Raw genomic sequence first — 13,060 nt, 5'->3', positions numbered from 1 at the left:
ACCCTTGTTTTTCACTTTGTACCTTTTTGATCAGATTGACCAGCAAATACCCCGGGGAAGGCTCCCACATCTCTTTCTGGCAGTTTTTTGGGTTCCTGTCTCGGCTGCGAGGTTAAAGCCGCTTGGAAGAGCCTGGTTCTTGTCTTGGCGATGAGGAGAAAACCCTTGGCCGCGCCTGGTTCCTGCCTCGGTGGCCAGGGGTAGGCCCCTCCGCCGCGCCTGGTTTCATGTGCTGGTGGCAAGGAGGAAGGTTCCTCAGCTTGCATTTTCCATTTTTGGTTTAAGTATTTGTTTTTGGTTTGGCCTTTGTCAGGTTTTGTTTTGTTTGGACATGTCGTCGTTTTGTGAACCCTTGTTTGTTTGACACTTTGTACTTCTTTCATTATGAAATACATCCCTCTTTTTGAGTAGTTCTGCCTCCAGTTCCCGCTTCCCCCACATGGCTCCATAACGTAATAACGTCCAAAAACGTAACATTTTCTCATCAAATTAGCTGTGCAATATACCTCGGCCGCTTTTCCATTGTACAGGTTGAAGTGGTTGCAGGCTTTGAGGTTGAGGGCTATAGTGGAGTCAGGTATGTTCTGAAGATACGGTGCCAAGACGACCTGTGACACATCGTAATGTTCCAGCTTGTAGTAACACAGAGCCACGTATACCTTCATCGCTAAGAAGTCTCTGGAGGAGCAGATAACACAGAAATGATAATATATGTGCAAATGATTTCAAATGTAATAAACAAATGCACATGTAAAGGAAAATAAATTTACTCTTGGCTTGACATGATTTAATTGGTCGATTGGAGTAACGGGTGGATGTAGGTTGGGGGGTGAGGAGACAGCAACAGCGGATTGAAGACGTAATTCCTTTTAAAACTTACACTTATAAGGGTTGTCGTGTCCTTAAAAGAATTTGATGTTGCTTTAAAGCCTCCTTGTTTTAAATAGATTTATAATCCTTCATTTACCTCGGTTAACGGGGACCAGAACACACCGCAATATGCAAAAACCGGCATAATACCCACCCCCCCAGTTTTAACATGGGCTCTGCCAGCCCCTGCACGCGGCAATAGTCAACCATAATAGATCACAGCCACAACTGTTGCTGTTTATTCTAGGCTGACAGAACAGAAAAAAGAGCTGCCGCGCATGACATGAATTTGTTCTCTTGGCCCTTACTCTTGGTAATTATTAACTGGAGATAATGGGTCGCTGCCAAAATAGTTTAGTTCATTTTAAGCGGGCCACAATGGCACGCTTCAGCAGCTCAGACTGGAAAAAAAGCGCCTTGTTAGCCTCTTCTCTAAGCAATAGTCTTCAGGGGTTAATAGATCACAGCCACAACCGTGCATTTCATTTTAAAGGGGCCAAAACGGCACGCCTCCAGACAAATGTGCTTTTTGCTAGTCTCTGATCACAGCAATAGGAGATTTTCGATAATGGATTGCGGCCACACGACAGCAATTACTTTTAGGCGTAAATAACTGCAAAAAAGAGTCGCCAGGTGAGACAAATGTGTGCTCTGCCTGGCCCTGCTCACAGGAAAAGTCAACAGGGGATAATGGATCACAGTTGCGGAAATGCTATTCATTGTACATCGAAAGAACTGAATTATATAGCCACCATTCATGACACAGCTTTAAATTCTTGGCCGTTGCACTCAAAATAGTTGACTGTGGCTAATACATTGCAGCCAAAAGAGTGCAGTTTCCCTTAGGTGAGCCGAAATGGCACTTAGAGGCCCGAAATGAAAAGAACACTCTGTTCACAGTAACTTTCGACAGGGAATAATGGATTAAGTCCGAAATAGTTCCTGTTTTTTTAGGCTCAAGTAACGGGGTGAAAAAGGAGTTGTCTTGCATGACACGAATTCGCACTCTGCCCCCGCTTTCAGCAATAGTCGACTGGTGATAACGAATTGCGGCCAAAACAGTGCAGTTCATTTTAACCGGGCCATATTGGCAGACTTCAGCGGCTTCATCTCATCTCATTAGCCGTACCGCTTATCCTCAGTAGGGTCGCGGGGGGCTGGAGCCCATCCCAGCAATCATCGGGCAGTGGGCAGGGGACACCCTGAACTGGTTGCCAGCCAATCGCAGGGCACACAGCGGCTTGAATTGAAAAAAAAAACACGGATAATGAATTGCAGCCAAATTGTTGCTGCTTATTTTAGAATCGAAAAAAGAGCTGCCACGCATGACACAAATTTGCTCTCTCGGCCCTTGCTCACAGCAATAACTAGGGATAATGAATCATGGCCAAAACAGTGCAGTTCATTTCAGGTGGACCACAACGGCAGACCTCACTGAACAAGAAAAGGGGCCACACCCTTCAGCAATAGTTGACTGGGGATAAAGGATCACTGCAACAACCGTGTATTTCATTTTAGGAGGAACTGAACGGCACACTCCTAACAAAAACTGCTGCCAGTAAGTACCCCGTTCGCAGCTATATTGAATTAGGGATAACGGATTATGGCCGCACAAGTGCAGGTCTAAAAATGACAAAAAAAGAGCAGCCAGGCCATACAAAAGTGCGCGCTGCCCATGACTGCTCACAGCAATATGCAATGGGGAATAACGGATCGCGAAATATCTCTCAACTGTAATGCACTGAGGTAGTGAGGGATCACATTATTTCTGAGCTTCGATTGGTTACAGCCATGCAACCTATTGAGGGGTAGCCATTAGCGTGCGCTCTTCCTTTTTATTGCTAATATCAAGCTTCGTTTCCATGGTTAGCATATTTCGCTTCTCCCTTTAGCGTTACTGCAAGCCTTGGACACATAGCGACTAAATAAAGAACAAAAAAATACAGTATTGAGTTGCTGACTCACAAAGTATTTACAAAGCACATAGGCTTCTGAACTGAATGAAGATACAAATTGTGGAGAAGTCTGGTGCAATAATTACAAAAGTTCCCTCCAGCCCCTTTTTATCCTCTAAAAACGTTCAATTAGAACCATACACAGGGTAGGTTATCGAGATCATACTCATATTTGATTCCTGCAGTCCAAATTATTAAAATTAGAATATTTAGTAAAATTCTACACTGCACAACTGTTATTTAAGGTCAACAAAAACATTGTGCCAGAAAACATCCATGAATTATTCTTTCGGAAAGAAGGAAATTATAACTTAAGGGGCTGTAGTAAATTCATAATCCCAAAGGTGAGAACCACCAGGAAAAGTATGTGTGCGTCTGTGTGTGGAGTCAAACTTTGGAACAATTTACAAGATCAAACAATGTCCAACTATTCACTTGTTCAAATTCAAATACAAAAAAACATTCCTGGTGGAATACAGAGATGAAGACAATGGGGTATGAGTGATATAAGAGATTGGAAATAGTGCGTCTAGAACTATGGTTAATTTTTTGTTATTGTTGCTATTGTTATATCATAACTGTTATTATTAATATTATTATTGTTGTTGTATCATCGGTGTATTTAATAGGGAAGATGAAGGGGTAGGGAATATATGCATTTGCTTCTGAGTACCCCTTTTTGACCATGTTATGTAACATTATTTTGTTGTTGAGTTATCGTTTTTGTTCTGTTTTAATTTTAATTTTCGAATAAAGTTTTCAAAAAAAAAAGAGACAGTTTGCTAATAGCCAACCACTATTTTCATGACACCGCGACACCAACCAATAGCAGACGAGCATTTTTTACAACGTCAACCAATAGCAGATAGCAAAATACCGTAAATTCCGGACTATAAGCCGCTACTTTTTTCCCTAACTTTCAACCCTGCGGCTTATTCAGTGATGCGGCCAATTTATGTAATTTTTCTAATGGCCGCCAGCGGCGCTCGAGTGTTGCTACCATTAATTGCCCTGTCAAAGCTATATTATTCTTATTAAAGCTTTGAAAACTCTCTCGGTGTACCGTCTTTCTTTGTAAATATGTGTAACCCATGTATAATATGTATTTGCAACTGTATATTTTTGTAATTTATTTCTATTTATTTTAGACACTTATTCTGATATGTTTTGCACGGGTGAATGAAAAATAAGGGGCGGAACAAACGCGGGGTGCCGAGTTTAAGTGGGGACCGCTAAAGGTGAGGGACAGACAAGGAAAGAAGAGGGGGTTAAAAGTTGGTTAAAGAAAAAGGAGTTGCGTGAGTAAATGTGTTCATCTGATATATTTTACCCACCCTTACCTTTGGAAATATACACTTTTTTCCTTGGATTACTTTCAACGGGACCCGGACTGTGCAAGTCTGCATCAAACCTTAAGTACCGGTATCATTTTCCGTTCATTTTGCCGCCTGTGATTTTTGGACTGTGGACTTTAATGAAGGACATTTAGTTTCAATCGCGGGACTCGAAGTCGGGTTTTGTCACGAGGGAGACCGGACCAGAACGGAGGCAGGAGGCAGGAAGGGAGAACTCAATTGCGTTGACGATCAAAACTTTTATTTAGCAAAATAAAAGTCGTCCAAAACTCAGGGACTACGCAGAACAAACAGGCTTTAACTAAAAACGTGCAAACACAGGTTTCTTCCGACTCAAACAAAACAGGACAGAGCAAAACAGAACGGGAGATGCAGACAGAAAATGCAATGAGCCAGCACCCGCAAAACCCACAACCCAACCTTAAGTAGCACATACGCAAATTAGCTGATCTACTGCAGCCGTGCCCAGGGTGTGGGGCCAGCCGGTCGCCATGGCGACCATTCTGGACACGACAGGTTTGGGTTGATTTTGTGTTTGTGTTACATGTTTAAATGTGGGCGCATGCGGCTTATATACAGGGGCGGCTTGTGTATGTACAAAATCGGTTTTCCTCTTAAAATGTGGTGGATGCGGCTTATAATCAGGTGCGCTCTATAGTCCGGAATTTACAGAAATTTGGATACTGGGGGGAATGCCGTAACGTAAGGAGGGGCCGAAAAAGACTTTATTCCAGATTGTAAAGTGAAAAAATGCTAAAACACTCACATATTTTGCTTCAGGAGATTTTTGTAGATTTTAATAGCTTCCTTGTAGTGCGTTCGCATGTAGTGGATGGAGGCCAAGCTCAGTTGATCTTCCGTCATGTCCTTCATATTTTTGTGGAATTCCATCAGCTTCTTATCATCCCCGAGCTTTCGAACGGGAAAAGAAAACGTGTTCATTCGGAAAATACAGTGTCTAGCGAAAGCATTGGCGCCCCCTACCCCAAGAACTTTTTGTCATATTGTCACATTTCAGGCTTCAAACTTAACCTCCTAAGACCTGAACTTCTTCTTGAGGTGCCTTTAGACGTTGGGAGGTTAAAGATACAACTTCTTGAATATTTTTTAAAAAATCAACAACAATCGTGAAGTGGAACCAAATGATTTCAACATTTTGTATCATATTTAAAACGACAGAACTAAAACTAGGAGTTGCAAAAATGTTGGCCCCTTGTTCTCTCCAGACGTTCCATGATGACTTTTGAATGATCCATTGTCGAACTAAAAGGATGACAACATCAGAGTGTACACCTGTGTGTCATTAAATCCCAGTTTAAATCCCTCATGAAGGCCAAAGAACATACCAGGCAGGTCCAGGATAAAGTTGGGAAAAAGTCAAAAGTGGGAAGGGGATAGAAGGAGATTTTCCAACATTCACACATCTCCCTGAGCACTATACGAGCAATAATATCATAATGGAGAAAGCATAAAACCATTGTTAACCAATCGAGACCCGGACTTCCCTCTAAACTTTCAACCAAAACAAGGAGAAACTAATCATAGAAGCAACCAAGAGGCCCGTGATCCCATTAGATGACCCGCAGGCACACACAGCTAAGGTCGGACAATCTCTGCATAAGAAAACCTCAGTCGTACTAGGCTTAAAAATGCCCTTTATGGGAGAATGACTGGAAGAAAGCCCTTTATGAAAGAATACCATAAAAAGGCCTGTTTGGTGAGCGCAAGAAGCCCCACGGGAGACACAAACAACATGAGGAACAAGGTGTTCTGGTCAAATGAGACCAAAATTTAAAATTTTGGGCTTAAAACAAAGTGTTACGTTTGGCATTGGAGTAACACTACACATTACAATGAAAACACGATCGCCACTGTCAAACATGGTGGTGGTAGCATCATACTCTGGGGTTGCTTTTAATCAATAGTGACTGGGACGATTTTCCGAGTTGATGGGAAGATGGCTGGAGCCAAATTTGTTAGCACAATATAAAATGTTGAATTCATTTTGTTTCTTTTCACGATTGTGTCTCACATGTTGTTGATTCTTACGAAATATTTTTCAGCTTTTTATCTATAAGTTTGAAGCCTGAAATATGGCAATATGTAAAAAAGAGAAAATACTTTTGCAAGGAACTGTAGACATAAAATCAATGTGTTTTTTTACCTTGTTGGCCAAATGAAAGAGGAGACGAGTTTGGAGGTGAGACTCCGGAGCTGCCATAACAAACACATTTATTAACGCGAATCTTCTTTTCTGGTAGTTATTTTTGTTTTCCGAGTGAAAAGAGCTTGTCCCCAGCTATTAGTAGTTCTTGTTCTTTGCCAAAAAAAACAAAAAATACGGTTTCTCTTATGCACAGGGTTCATACACCGTTTTCAAGACCAAATTCAAGTACTTTTCAAGGCGTTTCAATGCCAATTTTCCAACTTCTCCAGTACCATTCAAATAAGAAATAATACATTTTTACATGGTTAATAATAGTTAATATTGGTTAACGCATACGGGTCAGTGACAATTCACATGGCAATACTATACAAACTAATGCCAGCTGTCATTGATCACGCGGGGAAGAAATGCAACGGCAAAGCTAGCATGTCGGTGCCATTTTAAGCAGAGTTGTTTTATTTTTTTTATTTACATTGCGCTCCATCGAGTCAGACTGCTGAAAATGAGGGCAACAATTTCAAGCATTTACAAAACTTCATCCGAAATACAAGCACCTTTCAAACCTTGAAAACACAAGATTGAAAGTCAAGCCTTTTCACGGATTTCAAGCACACGTACGAACCCAGTGTGAGGTACATTCATTTAATCATTATAATGTATGAAGTATATACATATTTATTTTAAAATATATTATATCTTGTAAACATTATATTATATATTATAAAAAAATTCACAGTATGTTATTGTATTTTTTTATTCCATACCACATACCGCCAAATATTTTGTATTTTATTACCTCAATATAAGGTCATTGTGTTTGATTGATTTTTGTTTTTTTTCTTAAGGGACGGTATGCATTCTTTGACCACTAGATGTCGCTATATTGTGTTGAGCAACGTCTCCAACGTGGTGCGTTCTATGGTCAGCTAAGTTATCCGCAGACCTGTTCTGAAATAACTCACAAGTGCCGGGTCATTGTGGTTTTCTAGTAAAATGATTTTTTTGAGTAGTTGAGTCTAATAAACTCTACTTGTAATAATGAACCTGGTAATAACATAGTAACAGCAAAGTAACAACACAGTAATAACATAATATGTTGTTATTTTACAATGTTAAAAATACATATCAAATTGGGAGCCCTTGCACTCATTAGTCATAAAAAGTAGACGGTCTTGAAAAAGGTTAGAGACCCCTGTTTTTTTTCTATTGATTTGTTCCACTTTGTCTTTCTCTCACTGTGTATTTTTACCTTCTTTTGCTTTATTTTCCTTTTCTCTCTTTGACTGTCTCTTACTTTCCCCTTCTCCCTTTCTTTCATTATCTCTTTCTCTCCTTCTCTCTATTTCTTTCTATTTCTCTTTGGATTTATTTATCTCTCTCTTTCTTTCCCCCTCTCTCACTATTTCTCTTTTTATCTCTTGTTCCTCACATTTTTTCTCTCTTTCTCTCCCTTTCTTTGTCCCACCCTCTCTCTTTTTCTCTCCCACTCTTTCTTTTTCCTTTTCTTTTTTTTCTTTCTCTCTAATCTACTAGTCCGGCCCCTGAGAGAATGTTTGTTCTATCGTGTGGCCCCCTGAGTTAAAATGACTTTGACACCCCTGACGTACATCGTGATCTACTGAGAAAACTGTATTCTGTGCTTTGTATTTGTAGGGACATAGTGCCATTTAGCGCTCAAATGCAACATGTCAGCATGAAAATGTGCGAAATTTCTTTGGTTTTGAATAAAAAGACCGACTTGACACTTTTTACTATTAGACTGTTGATTGATTTTCAGTGAACACATTTAATTTATTGCTATTTGTTGAAGTACCTTTTAAGGCGGCCTCTTCGGCCTCTTTGTAGAGACCCAAAAAGAACATAGCACAGCCCAGATAGACCCACACTTCAGGAGGACAATCAGGCTTCGTGGTCATCGCTTTATACTCCTGTCGCAAAAATTTGGGACTTGATCAATCGTTTAAGTGCACCAGAGAAAAAACGTAATATTGAGAAGAATACCTCCATTGCTCTCTTGTAATCACCCAAGTGAAAGGCGCAGAAGCCGATCCAGAGATCCGTGTTCTCTTCTTGCTGTTCGATACTTCTCTTGAACTGTATAAAACAGAAATTAGGTCGGTAGGTAGGTAGGCAGGTGAAAACTAAGGAAAAAGGAAGAAAGAAAGGGAGTAAGGGAGGTATATAGGAAGGATGGAGGGAAGAAAGAAAGGAAAGTAGGACAGAAGAAGGGAGGCTGAGAAGGTGGGTAAAAAGAATGAAGGAAGGAAGGAAACTTCTCTTGAAATGTATAGAACACCAATTAGGTATTTAGGTAGGTAGGTAGGTAGCTAAGTAGCTAGGTAGCTAGGTAGGCAGGTGAAAAGGAAGAAAGAAAGAAGGGAAGGAAGGTAGGTGGGAAGGATGGAGGGAGAAAGGGAGGTAGGAAAATGACAGAAAGAAGGAAGAAGGGAGGCTGGAAAGGTGGGCAAAGAAGGAAGGAAGGAAGGAAAGAAGGAAGGAAGGAAGGAAAGAAGGAAGGAAGGAAAGAAGGAAAGAAGGAAAGAAGGAAAGAAGGAAAGAAGGCAAGAAGGAAAGAAGGAAAGAAGGAAGGAAGGAAGGAAGGAAGGAAGGAAGGAAGGAAGGAAGGAAGGAAGGAAGGAAGGAAGGAAGAAAGGAAGGAAAGTAGGACAGAAGAAGGGAGGCTGAGAAGGTGGGTAAAAAGAATGAAGGAAGGAAGGAAACTTCTCTTGAAATGTATAGAACACCAATTAGGTATTTAGGTAGGTAGGTAGGTAGGTAGCTAAGTAGCTAGGTAGGCAGGTGAAAAGGAAGAAAGAAAGAAGGGAAGGAAGGTAGGTGGGAAGGATGGGGGGAGAAAGGGAGGTAGGAAAATGACAGAAAGAAGGAAGAAGGGAGGCTGCAAAGGTGGGCAAAGAAGGAAGGAAAGAAGGAAGGAAGGAAGGAAGGAAGGAAGGAAAGAAGGCAAGAAGGAAAGAAGGAAGGAAGGAAAGAAGGAAGGAAGGAAAGAAGGAAAGAAGGCAAGAAGGAAAGAAGGCAAGAAGGAAAGAAGGAAGGAAGGAAGGAAGGAAGGAAGGAAGGAAGAAAGGAAGGAAGGAAACTTGTGAACTGTATAGAACAGAAATCCAGTAGGTAGGTAGGTAGGTAGGTAGGTAGGTGGCAAGTGAAAATGAAGGAAGGAAGGAAGGAAGTAATAGGTAAGTGAGAAGGAGAGAAGGAAGAAAGAAGGCTGGGCAGGTGGGTAAAAAAGAAGGATGGAAGGGAGGAAGCAAGTAAGGAACGTAGGGAGAAAGGAAGGGAAAAGAAAGGAAGGAAGGTAGGTAGGTGAAAAGAAAGGAAGGAAGGAGAATAGGTGGGAAAAATGGAAGGAAGAAAGAAAGGAAGGTAGGTGAGAAAGACAAAAGAAAAGAAGAAGGGATGCTGGGAAGGTGGGTAAAAAAGAAGGAATGATGGTAGGTCGGTAGGTAGGTATGTAGGTGAAAAGGAAGGAAGGAACGAAGGAAGGAAGGAAGAAATGAAGGTAGAAAGGAAGGAAGGGGGTCAGAGGGAGCGAAGGCACTTGTGTAGGTGGGAAGGATGGAAGGAAAAAAGAAAGGAAGGTAGGTGAGAAAGACAGAAGAAGGAAGATGCGAGGCTGGGAAGGTGCGTATAAAAGAAGAAAGAAAGGAAAGATGTAGGAAAGGAAGCAAGGAAGGTAGAAAGGGAGGTAAGAAGGAAGACAGGAAGGTATCTAGAAACAAAGGGAGGTAGGTAGGAAGGTAGGTAGGTAATTAGGGAGCAAGTGAGGAAAGAAGGGAGAAATCTAGGGAGAAAGTAAGAAAGAAAGAAAGGTATCCAGGGAGGAACAGAGGATGTAAATAAAGAAGTAAGGAATCTAGGAAGGTAGGAGGGTAGGTAGAAAGATGGGTAAGGAAAGGGAAGTAAGGAAAGAAGGAACATAAGTCGGTAGATAGGATATAAGGAAGGAAGAAATAAGGGAAGGAAGGGAGGGTGGCATGTAGAGGGGAAGGGAGGAACGAAAGTGGGAAGTTAGGTAGGAAGAAGGAACTTAAGGAAATGGGTAGGTAGGAAGGAAGGTAGATGGAAAGTTAGGTGGGATGGAAGGGAGGAAGGTAGAAAGCAGGAAGGTAGGATAGAGGGAAGCAAGGAAGGAAGGAAGGACAGTAGATAGTTAGGTAGAAAGCTATGAAGCAGGTTGGAACAAAGTAAGGAAAGACTAAAAGAGGAAGGAAAGATGAACATATCAAATACACCTCCAAAAGAGTGAGCGCTCCAAGGTAGTCTCTCTGCTGCAGATACTCTTCCAAATTGGGAATTTTTCTTTTGTTTTTCTTTTTCTTCTCGCTTGCACTAATCACCCTCTCTCCCCCCACAGCGGGCTTCATACGAGACAGGATCTGCATGATTTATTTTTCCAGAAAAAAAATGTTACACGCATAGAACAATAGAGACACAATACGATGTTTTGGACGTCTGTTTACCATTTTGACAGCTAGGTAGAAAGACAAGTAACCAAGAAAACACCTAGGCGCCCTGTTAAACACAGAAAACAATAATTAACTACTATATTAAGAACTCCGTCTGTAGTTTTGGGGCTTAAACAACGATAATCATGGCGAACGCGTCTTTTTATGGTTACCTAGCAACAACAACGCTAGTGTTTACCAGTAAACCCTATAAATCGATCAACGATAAATGTTCTTACTGATGTGACTTATTATGCACGTGTATTAAAAAGACAATATCTTTACAAAGTAAACGTGTTTGTAAACAAGTAAATCATGACCCCAAAACAGAAGGAAGTAAAACACGGATATTGACAATATTTGTTGTTTAAAAATATGCCTGACCTTAAGTGTAAACGCTTTCGCTATTTTAGAATCCTTTTAAAGCGAAATATTATATTTTTTCACAACTTTTCGTCGAGAGTACGACAAAACGCATCCCGGGAGCTGCCATCTTGTTTCTGTGCTTGTGACGTCATTTAACTAGATCAGAGTATACGGTGCTGTAATAATATTTTAAAAGCATTAAACAAAAAATAATCATTCATTATTATATTGTGTATTAAAACAATGTTGGTGTCCGGAATTACAACGTGGCAGACTATTAATTAGATACAAATAAGTGTTCACGCATTTGCGTCTTAGAGTTGTTGCCTAGCAACAGTGACATTGCTATATCTGTTAGTATTCTTAACAAAGTCTGTAATAATTGAGGGAAAATGTGTATCTAAAAAAAAATATTAGTTATATATGACCTGAACTATGCAGCCAGCGCGTATGAGAAGATCGGCTTGCAGGTGATATAATAGAATACCATTCCTGACCCGGCAACAGCCCCAGTGGCCTAATGGATAAGGCACTGGCCTCCTAAGCCAGGGATTGTGGGTTCGAGTCCCATCTGGGGTGGTCACCTTTTCTCGTAATGTTTTTATTAATATTTTCTCAAGTATTTTTGCACATCCGAATATTTTGCTTTTCACATATAGTTGCAAATTTGCCTTTACATGTACAAAAGCAAGCTCGGTCTTTTAGTTAGTTGAGAATTCGAACACCTTTTCAAGGCCAAATTCAAACTATTTTTAAGGACTTTCAAAAGCAATTTTCCAATTTCTCCTGTATCATTAATAGAAAAACAAATCTGGTGAGAATCTTGTATTTTGCAGAGTCAGAAATATATTTGCAATTTTTAAAGAGACATGGGCATGGGTTTTTAACAGACTTGTTGAGAAACACGGCAACAATTTCAAGGATTTACAACCACTTCGCCCAAAATTCACTTTTCAATCCTTGAAAACATTAAAATTCAAGCATTTTCAAGGATTTTAAATCCCCGTACGTACATAAGGTAACATAACGTAGTGAACATTTTCTGCAAAAATGTAAACAGAAATGGGAAGTCTGCTTTATTGACCTTTAGATCTCATAAAGACCCTTCTATATAAAGTAAAGAAATTAAATATTCAAACACCCTGCTATTTTGCCATTTCTCCCACTTAGAAATCATAGAGGGGTCTGAAATTTTCATCGTAGGTACATGTCCACTGTGAGAGATAAACTAAAAAGAAAAATCCAGAAATCACAATGCATGACTTTTTGACAATTTATCTCTGTGAAACAGCTGCAAATAAGTATTTGAACACCTGTGTATTATCTAGAATTCTGACCCTGTATCACCCTGAATCAGATGCACCTGTTTGAGGTCGCTAGCTGCATAAAGACACCTGTCCACCCCAAACAAGCAGTGAGACTTGAGCTTGTAACATGGCGAAGACCAAATAGCTGTCCAAAGACACCAGAGACAAAATTCCCAATGCTGGAAAGGGCTACGGAGCAAATACCAAGCAGCTTGGTGAAAAAAGGTCCACTGTAGGAGCAATCATTAGAAAATGGAAGAAGCTAAACATGACGGTCAATCTGAATCGGAGTGGAGCCCCATGCATGATATCACATCCGGGGGTCTCAATGATTCTATGAAAGGTGAGGAACCACAAGACAGGAGTTGGTCAATGACCTTAAAAGAGCTGGGACCACCATTTCCAAGGTTCATCTCATCTCATTAGCCGTACCGCTTATCCTCATTAAGGTCGCGGGGGGGCTGGAGCCCATCCCAGCCATCTCCGGGCAGTGGGCAGGGGACACCCTGAACTGGTTGCCAGCCAATCGCAGGGCACACAGGGACAGACAACTCATTCGCTCATTCACACCTAGGGA

General features: G+C 40.8%; 1 protein-coding gene and 1 non-coding gene across 3 annotated transcripts in view; one reads left to right on the top strand and one right to left on the bottom strand.

Annotated features, from left to right (window-relative positions):
* The window catches only part of ift56 (intraflagellar transport 56), a 28,032-nt gene extending 16,705 nt beyond the window's left edge, over window positions 1–11,327 (bottom strand). For both annotated transcript variants that reach the window (XM_088341742.1, XM_088341743.1), the window contains exons 1-8: window positions 11,195–11,327; window positions 10,826–10,877; window positions 10,598–10,741; window positions 8,349–8,441; window positions 8,161–8,275; window positions 6,345–6,394; window positions 4,947–5,092; window positions 507–678 (exon numbers count right to left, since the gene is read on the bottom strand). In XM_088341742.1, coding sequence (XP_088197868.1) covers window positions 507–678; window positions 4,947–5,092; window positions 6,345–6,394; window positions 8,161–8,275; window positions 8,349–8,441; window positions 10,598–10,741; window positions 10,826–10,828 — 723 coding nt within the window. In that variant the 5' untranslated portion in view covers window positions 10,829–10,877; window positions 11,195–11,327. The remainder of the gene's footprint in view (window positions 1–506; window positions 679–4,946; window positions 5,093–6,344; window positions 6,395–8,160; window positions 8,276–8,348; window positions 8,442–10,597; window positions 10,742–10,825; window positions 10,878–11,194) is intronic.
* Window positions 11,328–11,682: 355 nt separating this feature from the next.
* Window positions 11,683–11,755, top strand: trnar-ccu (transfer RNA arginine (anticodon CCU)). The gene has a single exon. It is a non-coding gene; the product is annotated as a tRNA-Arg (tRNA).
* Window positions 11,756–13,060: the final 1,305 nt, after the last annotated feature.

Source organism: Urocampus carinirostris, chromosome 8, assembly GCF_059441175.1.
Source record: "Urocampus carinirostris isolate Australia breed hairy pipefish chromosome 8, RoL_Ucar_1.0, whole genome shotgun sequence".
Classification (NCBI taxonomy): Eukaryota; Metazoa; Chordata; class Actinopteri; order Syngnathiformes; family Syngnathidae; genus Urocampus; species Urocampus carinirostris.
The sequence above is the reverse complement of the archived record's forward strand: the minus strand, read 5'-3'. Positions and strand labels throughout refer to the sequence as shown.